The sequence below is a fragment of the Chelmon rostratus genome, chromosome 15 (assembly GCF_017976325.1).
Source record: "Chelmon rostratus isolate fCheRos1 chromosome 15, fCheRos1.pri, whole genome shotgun sequence".
Taxonomy (NCBI): domain Eukaryota; kingdom Metazoa; phylum Chordata; class Actinopteri; order Chaetodontiformes; family Chaetodontidae; genus Chelmon; species Chelmon rostratus.
Genome location: NC_055672.1, coordinates 24,271,929 through 24,287,570, shown reverse-complemented (window position 1 = coordinate 24,287,570; position 15,642 = coordinate 24,271,929). Strand labels below are relative to the sequence as shown.

Genomic DNA, 15,642 nt, shown 5'->3' with positions numbered 1-15,642 from the left:
GTTGTCGAGTTTAGTCAAGCCTGGTATCTGTATTTTCTACTTCAGTGGTTCATCATCCGACCACCATCTCAGCCCTTATTTGTGGTCATAATTTCATCTCAAAATGAATTTGCTAATTTACAGTGAGGACTTTCATACTTTGCAGTCATGTTGAATCTCTTTTAAATTCCCCATTGCTTTTCTGTCGTGATTATTAATTATAAATGTTGACTGTAATCCACAGTCAGAATGGCCTTAATATTACTCACAGACACAATCTGTGCATCAGGTCCAAGTATACGTGCATACAAGGGATATGACACTGGTTTAAAAATTGTACTTGCATTGGAAAAAAGGCATACAAGTCAACAAGGTAAAAAAAAAACAGAAACAAGACAGAACAATAAGTTAACTAGGGCAAAAATGACATTCACAATATGCAGGTATTTATTTGATTGATAAATAAACATACAAATGCAGACTTTGCAAAGTTCTGGTTTGTGTTTGTAGTCTGGGTAGCATTGACCAATCATGTTTGAGTGAGCTTTGGTCGCATGCAGGTAAACAGTACACATGAGAGAGCAAAAGAGGCAGAACGCATTAGCTGAAATGCAATCTTGGAACCCATTAGCTATCATCTGATGACGATTTAGCTTTTTTTTTATGTCTGCATTCATATACAGATATCTCTTTCTTGAGATCAGCAGAAATGTTTGAAAGTGCAAACAATGACTGCCACACCGAAGAGGAAGTCTTAGCCCAGATATCCATTATCCGGACATCTGCTGGTTACACTGGAAGCTCAGACACATTGAGACTTGACCCCAGAGGCTGAATAGTCACCAAATAGCCAGTGGATTCTGAGATTGGTTCCCTGTTGACATGAGCATGGCACCATTTCCAGTCAAACTCCACAAATGGACAAATGACATCACTATTCTCAGGCCCTGCTGTTGATGTGGCAAAAGAGCACACCAGCACCTTGCATGGCAGCTCTGCCACCGCCAGTGGAGAATGTGTGTATGTACGAAAAATTGCAGCATTACCATTTAGCTGCAGTAACTTCCATATAAACATATATGCTCACACATATACTTGTACAAAGCTCATTTTCTCAAATGGTGCTTTGTTGGATTAATAGTGGAGGTTTACTGAGCATACAGGTTTTGATGAACACCTCGCCTGAGTAAATTTAATGATTGATAAGGTGTGTTTTTGTGTATCTGAGTGTATGTGTGTGTGTTTGCAAAGCAGATTACTGTGGTGGGCCCTGGCCCTATCTCTGTTGGCCAGTCGCTCACTGTGACAGGCCACTCACATGACGACTCAGAAAGAGAGAGAGCTGTTATCTCATTCCCTCCAGATCCTGCACTCTCACCTCCCCCAACCCTCTCCCTCCTCCCCCATCGTGCCCCTTCAAATCACATCCTTTTTGCTGTCTCCCCACTTTTTCACTTTCATCTTCATTAATTCAGGATTTACTCCCAATTAATTTGTAGGACTCAGTGTTTTAATTACAAAAATTATGTAAACATTTAAAAATGTAAAAAAAAGTATTTTCAGGCTAGTCATATGAGCCATACATAATGTATTTAGTAGATGGATACACATACACAGAGAGGAAATGTTCTACCTAATAGATAGATGTCTAAGATCCCCCTGAACAGAAGGGGCAATATTATGCTATGACAACCTATACTGCATCGTCAGTCGAAAGCCGTCAGCGGTTGTGTTGCATTTATAATCCGCCTCACTCAAGTGCAGTAATGTAGAACATTTTAGGCTTGATCACATTGTTTTGTACAGAAACATTTTTACCGTTTAACAGTTTTATATTATCAAGCTGTCTACAAGCTAACTACAAGCTAACTACAAGCTGAATACCAGTCGTCCTAATTTACATTTCGTCATCTCCATTTTGGGTGTGTATTTCACTTGGTTTTTCTTTTTTTAGATTGACTGCCCTTTCACCAAATCTTTTATGTTTTACCTGCTCTTTCCTTCCTTCCTCTCTTGCTTTTCTTCTGCTTTCTGCTATCCTTCCTCTTCACAGAGGGAGTGAGGGACAGGCAGCAGAGGAGTGAAATAAAAGCATTGTTTCGGGAGGAAAATAGAGAATAGTGGGGAAAAAAGATGCAGGGGTGGGGTGGGTGGAAACCGAGCCAGTCAAGGAGGAGTGTGTGTGCCGTTACACACCAGTGACTCCCACTTCAATACTGCCCCCACCCTTAGCTGTTCGGTACCCTTCTACACACACACAATTGTCTTCATATATCATCGTTTTTTTTTTTTCAACACATGCTTATATGAGTATCACACACACACACACACACACACACACACACACACACACACACACACACACACACACGCACGCACACACACGCACGCACACACCCATACAGTACATGTACAAATATTCGTCATGTAGAATAGTGGGTCTTAATTAAGATCTGGTCATAATGAAAATGAGAAAGTGAAAACAGGAGCACTGGTTCAATGATCAGTGGTCAGTGAAACCTCTTGTGGTTGTGTGAAGGCCTGTCCTCTTTCTGTAGCAAAGTGTGATGAAATATGATGCCATAAAACCTCACATGGAGGAGGGCAGGAAGGATGGCTGAGCATCTATTAGCCACGAACACCATCTTTAACCTTTAACCAAGTTATTTTATTTTCAGAAAACCTGACCAAATCTTAAACAGAGAGAGTGTTCAGTGTTTCCCTCCTGTCAGCATGGAAAGGTCTGAAACAGCCTTCATGGTATTAATAATACCATGTAATTGTAAACCATGCAAGTGAGGCAATTATAATTGAAGCCCATGCAAAATTTCTAAAAACCTGTCCTGAAGAGGATAGTGACAGCCTGACCTTATGAGGACAAGCTTTAAAAAATTACCTTAATGCATTAAAATGGAGAAATCTTTTCCTGAATAAGGCATGCATGGAGACAATAAGAGAAAGGCAGAAAACTGACTCTGAAAATACAAAATATAATTGTATTATTACTTTTACTTATTATTTTTTACTTATTATTACATCATTTACTTCCTGTTTCTTGTTCTCTGTTAAGGTTGGACACTGAATTGCAATTAAAGTGGAATATATTATTACTACAAGTTGGAGAAATTGTGACAATAAACTAAAGTAACTTCATTTAGGGTATACAGGGTCAAAGGCCAGAACAGCAAAAAAAAAACAATAAAAAAAAAAAAAAATGTATCTCCTCAAAAGCAATCAAACAAACAAAAAAAAAACCTGACAGCATGTATTAAAGCATGTAATAAAGCAAAAGCAGTGGGGAAAACAACGAAGAACCAAATGGCAGCTTCATTTACGCAGATACAACTATTGCACTAGGCCTAACAACATCTCCCAGAGTGACAATGATCTAAGAAACACACAGAGGAACTACGTGGTCGATAATTTGGAATGGAGACAGGGAAGGTAGCAGGCTTCTCTTTTAGTGGCGCTGTATTTTACGCTGTATTTTACCTGATGATTACTGATTAGTAGTAAAGAAGTAGCAAACTGGGACATGCCCTGCTCAACCTCCTGCAACACACCACAGGCGCAGGTAAAGCTGGCGTCCACCTCCATCTTGAAGGGATGCACAGAGGCACAAGTCACCGATTTTCCAAACCCTTTTGAAATTTCTGTCTAATGTCTGTGTGTACATGTATGTTCATGTTTTTCATGTGTTGTTCTTTGATATCTGCCTTTGTCCTTCATGTACGATTTAGAAATTAAGATTAAAATTTAAGCCTTTCAAAGTCTTTCTCAAACCACACTGACCAAACAGTTAAATTTGTCTCTAACATAATGTTATATTAGATTAATTTCATCTGCTGAGCTTATATCTGAGAACTTTGATTCAACAATAGTTCACCACATTTGGTAAATGTTTTCACATAATATTTTTTCACAGAAAGTTATTTTCTAATTTTCAGTAGTAAGTCTTGTTTCACAAAAAATTGTGGGGTTGTTTTGTGTTTTAGTAAAATTTTGTGGGAAAATTTCTCCATATGATGCTGTGCTGCGGAGCCCAGGCGGAGGGCTGTAGCTGGCGTGATGTGGGGAGGGGGAGGGGCAGATAGAGAGGTGATTATTAGCGCTCCTTGGGGGCTTTTGTCTGGGCCCCATGAGAGAAAGAGGTTAACGCCACTTAGCCTCAGGAAGGCCTGCCGAGGCCCATTTTGTGTGAGTGTGTGTGTGTGGCTCTCGGGTGTGTGTGACTGATGGGCTTCCCTGCTACGATCGAAAATCACTTACTATTTTCCTCAACCCATTCCCCCCCACATACACCCCCCTGCCCGTCGGCTTCATGCTGACACAAAGACATGTGTGTGTAGATAAACAAGGTTGTAAAAAGGCAAATGTTAGCAGCGGAGTGCAGTTTTGTTTTTGCCCAGGGTTCATCCTCACCTTTGTTGAAGAGTCAACTAAATCACATTTTCTGTTGGTCTCTAAAGTCATACACCCTCTGCTAGGACCAGTAGTCTGATGATTGTTAGTGTCTGGTGTCTACTGTTAGCCGAGGTGGTCAAAATCGTAACCAGAGTCAAAATTGGCAAGTATGTGGACACATACAAGGAATTTGACTGCAGTTTTTCTCTCAGTGTACATACACGGGAACAGACATACCACTCAGAACAATGACACAAAAAAAAAAAAAAGATTAAATCAAGAATAATCAGGACTGTCTGTGTGTGTGTGTGTGTGTGTGTGTGTGTGTGTGTATTCTGTAGTTTTTAACAATACAAATTGTGCAAGGGAATAATTACTGAAAGACTATTTGAACATGCTTTGGATGATGATTATGTACAGTACATGCATGTCTGCATATCTATATATAGTGACCAGCGTACAAGACTTCTATTGAAAATGACAGTGTATGATGATATGTACATGTTAAAACCTGAATTTCAAATTGTAAAAAATATAATCTGTAAATTTATGATTTATAATGGAAGTTCACAGTCTCACACACTGTGGGCCGGAGGAGTGTTAAATGCTCTACCTGTCTATTGGCACAAACATTTTTTTAAGTTTGTACTCATGCCATACATTGTTGGAAAGCTGAGATTCTTGTTAATCAATTGATGCAAACCATTTCAAGTCACAACAGCAGGTACAATCAACGGCAACTCATCAATGAACTTTCACAGTAGTCCATCAATTGATAACAATCTGAAAAATGATCTGGTTACACAGGTTCAGATGATCCAATCCAGTAAAATACTTAGAACGAAACACTGTAATAACCCAAGGAAAGCTGTTTTATCATTTCAAGTTAAGTAGCAGGCAACGTAAGTACGAGTATGAGTTTAGAATATCTATAAAGATGGCCTAAATACATAATTGGATATGAATATAAATATTTACCTTGATAAATAAAATGATTAATGTAACATTATGTGTAATATTCAAGTAGATCCGAGAAGACCCAGCTGTGATCAGACAGCTGATCGTGGTTGAAGTGCTGTGTGTGTAGCTTGTCGGGAGCTAGGCTATATGCTACTTTGCTAACTGGTTGCTAACTGGCTAACCCAGTGGTCTTGTTGTTCCTGGTTGGTACTCAGTTGTCCCAGCTTACTTACTTGGTAAGGTAAGTTAACCTGAAACTATACAACACAACTGTGTGGAATGATTTGTCTATTGTTGATATTATACCACAAAATCTAGTGTTGCAAATACATAATTTGCAACACTAGATTTTGCTGAGACTTGCAGAAATGTGGCCACTGACTCAAGATCACAGCTGGGTCTTCTCAGGTCCACCTGAATATTGTCTAATGAACAATCTGAAGCAGATCATGTTGACCTAGGCGTGTACATGAAAGAAAGATGACGGCTTAAAAACACTGGAAAAAAGCATTCAGTCTGGCCTGACTTCATTAAAATCCCACTCACCATTACACGGTTCAGGCCAGGGATAGGACCATATAACACTGGACAAACACACAATTAAACTAAAAAGCACAGGTACAAGGCATAAGGAGAAAAAGAGATATAACACACCAGATACAAAACAAGGGGATCTATATACAATGGTAAAAAGTGAGGGTGGGCAATAAGGACCAGATTCACAGTATCTCTCAATGCCATAAAATCGACAGTTACGACACAGAAAGGGATGCCGCTTGTTGCTTTTGCAAGAAAATGACAACCATTAGCAATGTGACTGATGAGCAGACAGATAGAAGTAAATATTACAGTAAAACATTATGGTGAATTCAAAAACTGCATCCCTTTACTGTAATGATGCCTTTTGAACTAGGTAAAGAATTATGCCTGTCATGTCTCGTCAAATCTGTTAAGTGTTTTTGTTCACTAGCGTCATGTCTTGTCATACACTTCCTGTTTTATTGTGAAACCTAACTCTCCTCTCGTTTCAGGCCCTTGACTTCCCGGTGTGTTTCCCGCCTGTCTGATTGTCTACCCCGCCCTAATTGTCTCCACCTGTTCATTGTTACCTCGTGTATATATAGTCCGCGTCTCCCTTTGTCCTGTGCCAGATTGTCATGTGCCTTGTCTCGTACTCGCCTTGCTCTCTAGCGTCCTTGATCCTTGTCTGTGTAAGTCTAGTTATCAGTATTGCCTGTAAGGTCTTTTGTTTGATACTTTGCATCTAGTCTAGTTTGGTATATTTGTTTGTTACTTTGTTATCGCCTCAGCCTTCGAGCTTGATTATTCATTTTCTAGTTTTCCAGTTATCCTTAGCGTTTTCTGTTGTACTTTGTATCTCCTTCAGTTTGCCATTCATTGTTTATCCTGAGCGCTTTGAGTTAAATAAACCTTTTATTTTGAAACTCTGCTGAGCTGTCTGTGGTCTGCATCTTGAGTCCTCAAACCTTGTGCCTCCGGGCCTGTCAGTACAATCTGGCCAAACATGGACTCAGCAGACCCTAGCCAGTTAAGAACAGCTCTTACAGCTCAGGGCAGCCTCCTCCACCAGCACGAGGACCAGCTGCGTAGTATTCAGCAGGGAGTAAAGGATCTCTCAGACAGACAGAGCGAGTTACAGAGATCAGCCATGGCACAAATAAGTCTACTCACAGAACAATTCCACCGGATGAACATCCACCTTGCCAACGCTGCTTCACCTGTCGGAGAATTCCACGCTGAGCCGACCGCCATTCCGCCGGTCCGCGACCAAGCTTTGGCCGCTCCGCGCCTCGCTGCTCCGGAAAGATTCTCAGGAGACTCCGGTGGATGCAGATCCTTCCTGGTGCAATGCGATTTGCATTTCAAGCAGTATCCCGGTGCGTATCCAAATGAACAATCCAAAGTGGCATTCATGATCTCCCACCTGTCGGGGCGAGCTTCCGCCTGGGCCACGGCCGAATGGTCCAGAGAATCTATGATGTGTCAAGATGTTAAGACATTTTCCAAAATGCTGTCCAAAATCTTTGATCATGAGTCACCAGCCCATGACGCCTCCCGGGCGCTGCTGCGCCTGAGGCAGGGTCAGCGCAGAGTGGTTGACTATGCCATAGACTTTCGCAGGCTCGCCGCCGACAGTGGGTGGAACAGCCCGGCATTAAACGATGCCTTCGTCCACGGCCTGTCCGACGCGCTGAAGGACCAGCTGGCTCCGCTGGACCTGCCCTCGGATCTGGAAGCCATCATATCGACGGCCATCCGGATCGACTCTCGACTACGCGATCGGGAGAGGAATCGCCGGTGGGACAACGCGCGCCGAGGAGACGGCTGGAGACAACCTCAGAGGAAGGAGGACCGCCGCTTCGAGCTGCAGTCCGCGCCTCCGCTGTTCACGCCCACACCGCCGCCTCCTGGAACGGAGGAGCCCATGCAAATTGGGCATACCAGGTTGACGGCGGAAGAGAGGAGCCGCCGCCGTAGGGAAAACGCCTGCTTCTACTGCGGTGAACAAGGCCACCTCTTGGCAACCTGCCAGGTAAAAGAGCAGGCTCACCAACTGAAAGGAGGTCGCTGGTGAGCCGTAAGCCTGGACTGAATCCTCCTCGGGCATTGACAAAGGTAACATTGAAAATAAATCAGAAGTTTTGTGACTTAGAGGCACTGATTGACTCTGGGGCTGATGAAAATTTCTTGGACTGGCAATTAGCCAGGGATTCACAGGTAGCCGTTAAGAAGCTATCACAGCCCATAAACGCCAGCGCCTTGAACGGGCGTTTCCTATTTCAGATTACTCACTGCACCGAACCATGTGAGCTGACCATAGACAATGCACACAGAGAAACTGTCAGTTTTCACCTATTCGTTTCAGCTCAACACTCGATCATTCTGGGTTTGCCGTGGCTTCGCAAAAACAACCCCCACATAGACTGGGAAACTGGGAAAGTCCTGGGGTGGGGAAGGGAGGGCATGACAAATTCTCCATGCTTATCTGTCCACAGCATAGAGACCCAGAGCATGGCAGCTATCGACGTTTCGAAGGAGGAGAGTGAGCAGTATCCGGACTTGGCCCGGGTGCCGCGGTGTTATTGGGATCTCAAGGAGGTTTTCAACAAGAATAAAGCAACATCGTTACCTCCTCACAGATCCTCAGACTGCGCCATCGAGCTGCTCTCCGGAGCTCCCATCCCCAAGGGGAGACTCTATTCACTCTCGGTGCCTGAGCGTAAGGCGATGGATGAATACATCCAAGCTTCGCTCAGGTCCGGAATAATCCGACCCTCATCCTCCCCCGCGGGGGCAGGGTTTTTTTTCGTTGGAAAAAAAGATGGGTCCCTCAGGCCATGCATAGACTACAGTCCGCTTAACGATATCACTGTTAAGAACCGCTATCCATTGCCGCTAATGTCCTCTGCTTTTGAGCTCTTACAACAGGCCCAGTGGTTCACCAAGCTGGACCTTCGCAACGCCTATCACCTGATCCGCATCAGGGAAGGGGACGAATGGAAAACCGGGTTCAATACCCCCAGCGGACACTACGAATATTTGGTAATGCCTTTTGGACTGACGAATGCCCCAGCAGTGTTTCAAGGGTACGTTAATGATGTGTTGAGAGAATATTTGAATGACTTTGCTTTCGTGTATTTGGATGATATCCTGATATTCTCGCCGGACTTGGAGTCTCATCAGCGCCATGTACGCCAAATACTCTCTCGCCTACTTGAACACCACTTGTATGTTAAAGCTGAAAAATGTGAGTTTCATGCTAACCAGGTGTCATTCTTAGGCTATGTGATCACCAAGAACCAGATTGAGATGGATCCAGAGAAAGTGAGCGCGGTGGCTAACTGGCCAGTTCCGACTAACAGGAAAAAATTACAACAGTTCTTGGGCTTTGCTAATTTTTATAGAAAATTCATCAGAAACTTTAGCTCTGTTGCTGCTCCTCTCCATGCTCTCACCTCTGCCAAATCAGTATTTCAGTGGTCTCCCGAGGCTGAGACGGCCTTCCAGCGTCTGAAAACAGCCTTCATCTCCGCTCCTGTCCTCACGGTACCTGACCCGCAACGGCAGTTCGTGGTCGAGGTAGACGCATCCAACGAAGGGGTAGGAGCAGTTTTATCTCAACGATCAGCTAAAGACAATAAGATTCACCCATGTGCATATTTATCACGCAAGCTAAACCAGGCAGAAAGAAGATACGATGTGGGCAACAGGGAGCTATTAGCGGTTAAGACCGCTCTCGAAGAGTGGCGGCACTGGCTGGAGGGAGCAGAACAGCCGTTCCTAGTGTGGACTGACCACAAAAACTTAGAATATATTAAGACTGCCAAGAGACTCAATGCTAGACAGGCCCGATGGGCGCTGTTCTTCAGCCGGTTCCGGTTCACTTTGTCGTACAGGCCCGGGTCTCAAAACACTAAACCGGATGCCTTGTCACGACTTTACGAGCCGGAACCGGCCGCCAAGGAACCCGAAACCATCCTACCACTGAACTGTGTGGTCGGAGGGGTCTCCTGGCAGATAGAAAAGGATGTGCAACAAGCTACTGAGGGTGATGAAATCCCTGCAGGCTGTCCCAGCGACCGGTTGTTTGTACCGGCTCGTCTGAGGTCACAGGTGATCCATTGGGCACACACATCCTTGCTTACATGCCATCCGGGGGTAAAAAGGACAGGTTATGTGATCAGGCAAAGGTTCTGGTGGCCCACCATGAATAAAGACATTTTGGAATATGTGCAGGCTTGTGCAATCTGTTCCAGGAACAAGACTCTCCGTCAAAACCCGACCGGACTCCTTCAACCCCTGCCTATCCCTCAGAGACCCTGGACACACCTCGCTCTGGACTTTGTCACCGGCCTGCCCACGTCGAGAGGTAACACAACCATACTCACGGTGGTGGACAGATTCTCCAAAATGGCCCACTTTATTGCATTACCCAAACTACCGTCAGCCAAAGACACAGCTACTGTTATGATCAGGGAAATATTTCGCATACACGGACTACCTAAAGACATTGTTTCAGACCGAGGGCCACAATTTATCTCCAATTTCTGGAAAGAATTCTGTCAGATGCTGGGTGCTACCGTAAGCCTGACATCCGGGTACCACCCACAATCCAATGGCCAGAGTGAACGAATGAATCAGGACCTAGAAACTTGCCTCCGTTGCCTGGTCTCCCAAAATCAAACTTCCTGGAGTGACCACCTTACTTGGGTGGAATATGCACATAACACTCTTCCCACAGCAGCCACTGGAATGTCTCCATTTCATGTGGTGTATGGATATCAGCCCCCTCTGTTTGAGGTAAACGACCGTGAGGTGACCGTCCCTTCAGCCCACGCCCTGGTAAGAAGGTGTCGACGCATTTGGGCAGCGGCACGAAGCATGCTGTGCCGTAACCAGGCACGGGTGAAGGCAGTGGCGGATCGACATCGTAAAGCGGCACCACAGTATGTTCAGGGCCAGAAAGTTTGGCTATCCACCAAGGATCTTCCCCTCCATGTGCATTCTCGGAAGCTGGCGCCCAGGTTTGTGGGTCCCTTTGCAGTATCCAAAGTCATTAACCCTGTATCTGTCCGATTGAAACTCCCCAGGTCCATGAGAGTCCACCCCACTTTCCATGTGTCTAAACTCAAACCTGTTCGTGAAAGCAACCTGGTACCCCCCACCGACCCACCCCCACCTCCTCGCCTAGTAGATGGAGGCCCCGTCTACACGGTGAAAAAGTTGCTCGCTGTGCGCCGTCGGGGACGGGGATTCCAGTATCTAGTGGACTGGGAGGGGTATGGTCCTGAGGAGAGATCCTGGGTCCCCACAAGCTTCATTGTAGATAAAACGCTTATAGAGGACTTTAACACACAACACCCCGATGTCCCTGGGCCGTCAGGTGCCGGCCCTAGAGGGGGGGGTACTGTCATGTCTCGTCAAATCTGTTAAGTGTTTTTGTTCACTAGCGTCATGTCTTGTCATACACTTCCTGTTTTATTGTGAAACCTAACTCTCCTCTCGTTTCAGGCCCTTGACTTCCCGGTGTGTTTCCCGCCTGTCTGATTGTCTACCCCGCCCTAATTGTCTCCACCTGTTCATTGTTACCTCGTGTATATATAGTCCGCGTCTCCCTTTGTCCTGTGCCAGATTGTCATGTGCCTTGTCTCGTACTCGCCTTGCTCTCTAGCGTCCTTGATCCTTGTCTGTGTAAGTCTAGTTATCAGTATTGCCTGTAAGGTCTTTTGTTTGATACTTTGCATCTAGTCTAGTTTGGTATATTTGTTTGTTACTTTGTTATCGCCTCAGCCTTCGAGCTTGATTATTCATTTTCTAGTTTTCCAGTTATCCTTAGCGTTTTCTGTTGTACTTTGTATCTCCTTCAGTTTGCCATTCATTGTTTATCCTGAGCGCTTTGAGTTAAATAAACCTTTTATTTTGAAACTCTGCTGAGCTGTCTGTGGTCTGCATCTTGAGTCCTCAAACCTTGTGCCTCCGGGCCTGTCAATGCCACATCATGCTATTTCAAATCAAAATCACAATAAGTGAGAGAATCAGAAAAATATGAACTCCTTTTTTATCTTTTTTATTCTAGAGATTTTTAATGGGTTTAGATTTTTTTAAATATGCAGTAAACTGTTCCTTAATAATTCCCGAAGCTATCTACACAGACATTGACAAGGGAGATTGCATGTATTTCACATGATACATGGTTAACAGATCATTATCACCTTAGGCTCTATGCTTCAACCCCATTTATGCTGACTCTAAGAGATATTGAATAGTCTATCATATTTATTTGACATGTGCAAGCCCAGGACGGATTATGCGTCACAGCAAGGCACAGGGGACAAGGTAGCTAACATTATATTCAGTAAGACACAAATTTTTGTGTCTTACCTATGTGAAGTAAGTAACTTTTAATAGTAATCAACTGTGAAATCAGTGCAGATTGGGTCTGTGTTATCCAGCCAGGTTTGAGTCCAACATTGCTCAGTTCTGCATGGGTCCGGGTCCCATCTTTCAAGTAACAGATGGGTCTGGTTTGGGTTCAGGTAGTGCATTTTCAGATCTTTTTAGTTTGAGGCACAAATTTATGGACCTGTGAAGACCTCTGCCTGTAGGAATAAACTGATCTTGTGTGAGGTTTTTGCAATGAGTGCTCTGTAGTGCCTCAGAGAGGAGAAGTTGGACAAGGTTGTGTCTAGGGTGTGATGGGTCTGCAGTGATGATTCCTGCATACTTCCTGATATGTGTGTGTGTGTGTGTGTGTGTGTGTGTGGTAACACTATGGTATTGGTTACAGAATGAAATCAGTTCATGACAGCACGTGCACACACACGACACTCAATCTGTTGTGCATCAGTGCTGGAGGAGATGTACGCTACAGCTTAACTGTATGTTGCTGAAGTGGTAGGTAGTGCATCAATTTCTTTTTCAAATGTCTGAAAATGAAATGCATTTAGTTAGACATGTGATGGCATAGCACCCTATTTAATATGGTAAAGGAGAGCTGTGTGAATCTTCACAAGTGATAGTGTAGTGTAGTAGAAAACGGAATTTAATTTGATATCTCCAGGACAAGATGACGAAAATCTCATCATTCTTGAAAAACGCGACAGAAAGCCGCAGCCCTGTCCTCAGTCAGGAGGTTGGTAGTTGATGGAGGTAGGTTATTTTGAGAAAACTACACCATTCCCAAGCCTTCTGCTCTTATTGTGCCCCTCCAGAACTTTGTATGTATGTATGGTGCCCTCAATTAAATACTTGCATATTAATATTTGCACAATCTTTATTATACAACATTTCACTGCAAAATGATGTAATGAGATATGATGAGAACATAACAAATAGAAACTTGAACTTGAAAAAGTATAGTAATTTTGAATGCTGTACCTTGGAGAACAGATACAAATATTTGACCAAATGAATGTAAGGTTGTAGTTCCAGAAATAATAAAAATTCAAGAACAATATCATAATTTGACAAAAATGAAACAGATGTGATGTGAGTCCTGTTATTCTGTCTTTGAATACTTGATAAATAAATAATTCTAAATCAATTTGCAGTGTAAACAGAAGCCAGAGCAACAACTAAACAGGGCATTCAGACCGGAAACATTAATGTGTTAAAGAAACACACAAGGTGCTTGGTTGGTATGAGAGTGTAAGAGACAACTGAGGTACTGCTGAGACAATGAAATATGACCCACAGAAGCAGGTTTGAGAAAACTGTGCTATTTTTATTTTCTTAGCCATTATTATTCCCATGTTAATTCTGAATAATCTTCATAATATTACACTGATATCCTGTTGTGGATCAGAGGAGGCTGCAGTTTTCTGTGGAGGCTGACAGGTGTCTCATCACCCTGACCTGAGTGTCTTCTGATTAGGTCACAGTGTGCATGCAGTATTAGCCCTGCCACATCTCATTGTTGGAGATGTACACTGCTGCTTGGAGACAGTGTGTGGAATCATTGCCCACCACTTTACAACTGTCCTTCAGAAATGAGTTTAGTGTTGTGATTAATTTGGCCTTGTGTCATCTGTCCCTCTCAAAACACAATTATACATTAGAGGTAAAGGACAAACTGTCCATCAGCTGAAAATAATTGCAAATCAAAAGGAAATGGTAACTGGTAGTGCAAGAGGAGCTGGCAGGATCATATAGATATTTGCTATTTACTGTACAAGAGAGACAAAAAGGAATATGGCACAGAGAAAGAAACAGAGAGAGAAAAAAGTGAAAAGAAAAAATGAAGTGAAAGACAAAAAATGCAAACATTTTGAAGTTTTAGAGGTCAAATAAAGAGAGCCTTTCTGAACCTGTTGAGCTCAGTCAGTGACCAGCTGCAGTAACAGTTAGAGATACAGTTGTATGAAAAAGTTTGGGCACCCCTGGTCATAATTTATGTAGGTAGGTAGGTAGGTAGGTAGGTAGGTAGATAGATAGATAGATAGATAGATAGATAGATAGATAGATAGATAGATAGATAGATAGATAGATAGTTATTGTTTTTGTCGCCCTCCCCGAGGGGTGTTGAAGAGCCGTACGGCGTGGGGGAGGAACGATTTTTTCAGTCTGTGGAAGTCTGTGGAAGGAGCGCCATGCAAAAGTTTGGGCTCGAGGTCTTGGAGATTTGAGCTCTCAGATAGCTTTTAGCAAGGACTTTGACCTTAATCAGCATGTTAGGGTCATGGCTTGATCACAGTCTTAATTAGGAGAGGCCAAGTGATGCACATTTTAATGCTTTAGAAATATTCTGACTCCTCAGATCTTGTCCCAACAATCAGCAGCCATGGCCTCCTCTGAGCAGCTGCCAAGCACTCTGAAAATGAAAACAACTGATGCCCACAGAGCAGGGCGCGGCTATAAGAAGATTGTAAAGCGTTTTCAAGTTGCTGTTTCCTCAGTTCATAATTTAATTAAGAAGTGGTAGATAACAGGAACAGTGAAGATCCAGCTGAAGTCTGGGAGACCAGGAAAGCTTTCAGAGAGAACTGCTCATAGGATGGCTAGAAAGTCAAATCAAACCTCAGTTTGCCTGCAAAAGACCTTCTGGAAGATTTAGCAGACTCTGTAGTGGTGGCGCACTGTTCTAGCAACACCTGCACAAATATGACCTTCATGGAGGAGTCATCAGAACCTTACCATAAAATTCAGCATCAGAAGCCGGCAAAGGGACATCTAAACAAGCCTTCTGTGTTTTGGAAACAAGCCCTGTGGACTGATGAATTTGAAATAGAACCATTCGGCCACAGTGTGCAATGGCATGTTCCCTGTTAAGCACAGGGGTTGATCGATCATGCTTTGGGCTTGTGTTGCAGCTGGTGGCACAGGGAACATTTCAATGGTAGAGGGAAGAATGGATTCAATTAAATACCAGCAAATTCTGGAAGCAAACATCATATTGTCTGTAAAAACGCTGAAGATAAAAAAGGATGACTTCTACAACAGATTAATAATTAATAATCCTAGACACACAGTCCTCAGTCCACAGTGCACTACCTCAAGCCTTCACAGTCCCTAAACATCATTGAAGATGTGTGGATACGCCTCAAAAGAGCAGTGCTTGCAAGATGGTCCAAGAATCTGACAGAACCTGAACTCATCACAATCAAGGGAAAAGCCATTGAGCAAGTTCAATCTTATAAGTATCTTGGGACTATCATCGACTCCACTTTGAATTTTAAATTAAACTGTGAAGCTGTGAGCAGGAAGGGACACCAGCGTTTATTCTGTCTGCGGAAGTTGTCCCGCTTCCACATTGATAGGACCATGACGACACTTTTTTAT

The 15,642-nt window shown here is 43.5% G+C and overlaps 1 protein-coding gene across 11 annotated transcripts in view; it reads left to right on the top strand.

Annotated features, from left to right (window-relative positions):
* The window catches only part of nrxn3a (neurexin 3a), a 207,503-nt gene that overhangs the window by 56,051 nt on the left and 135,810 nt on the right, over positions 1 to 15,642 (top strand). Inside the window, exon 3 of one of the 11 annotated variants that reach the window (XM_041954639.1) lies at positions 1,762 to 1,779. The exons of the other annotated variants lie outside the window; for them this stretch is intronic. Coding sequence (XP_041810573.1) covers positions 1,762 to 1,779 — 18 coding nt within the window. The remainder of the gene's footprint in view (positions 1 to 1,761; positions 1,780 to 15,642) is intronic. 11 annotated transcript variants of the gene reach the window in all.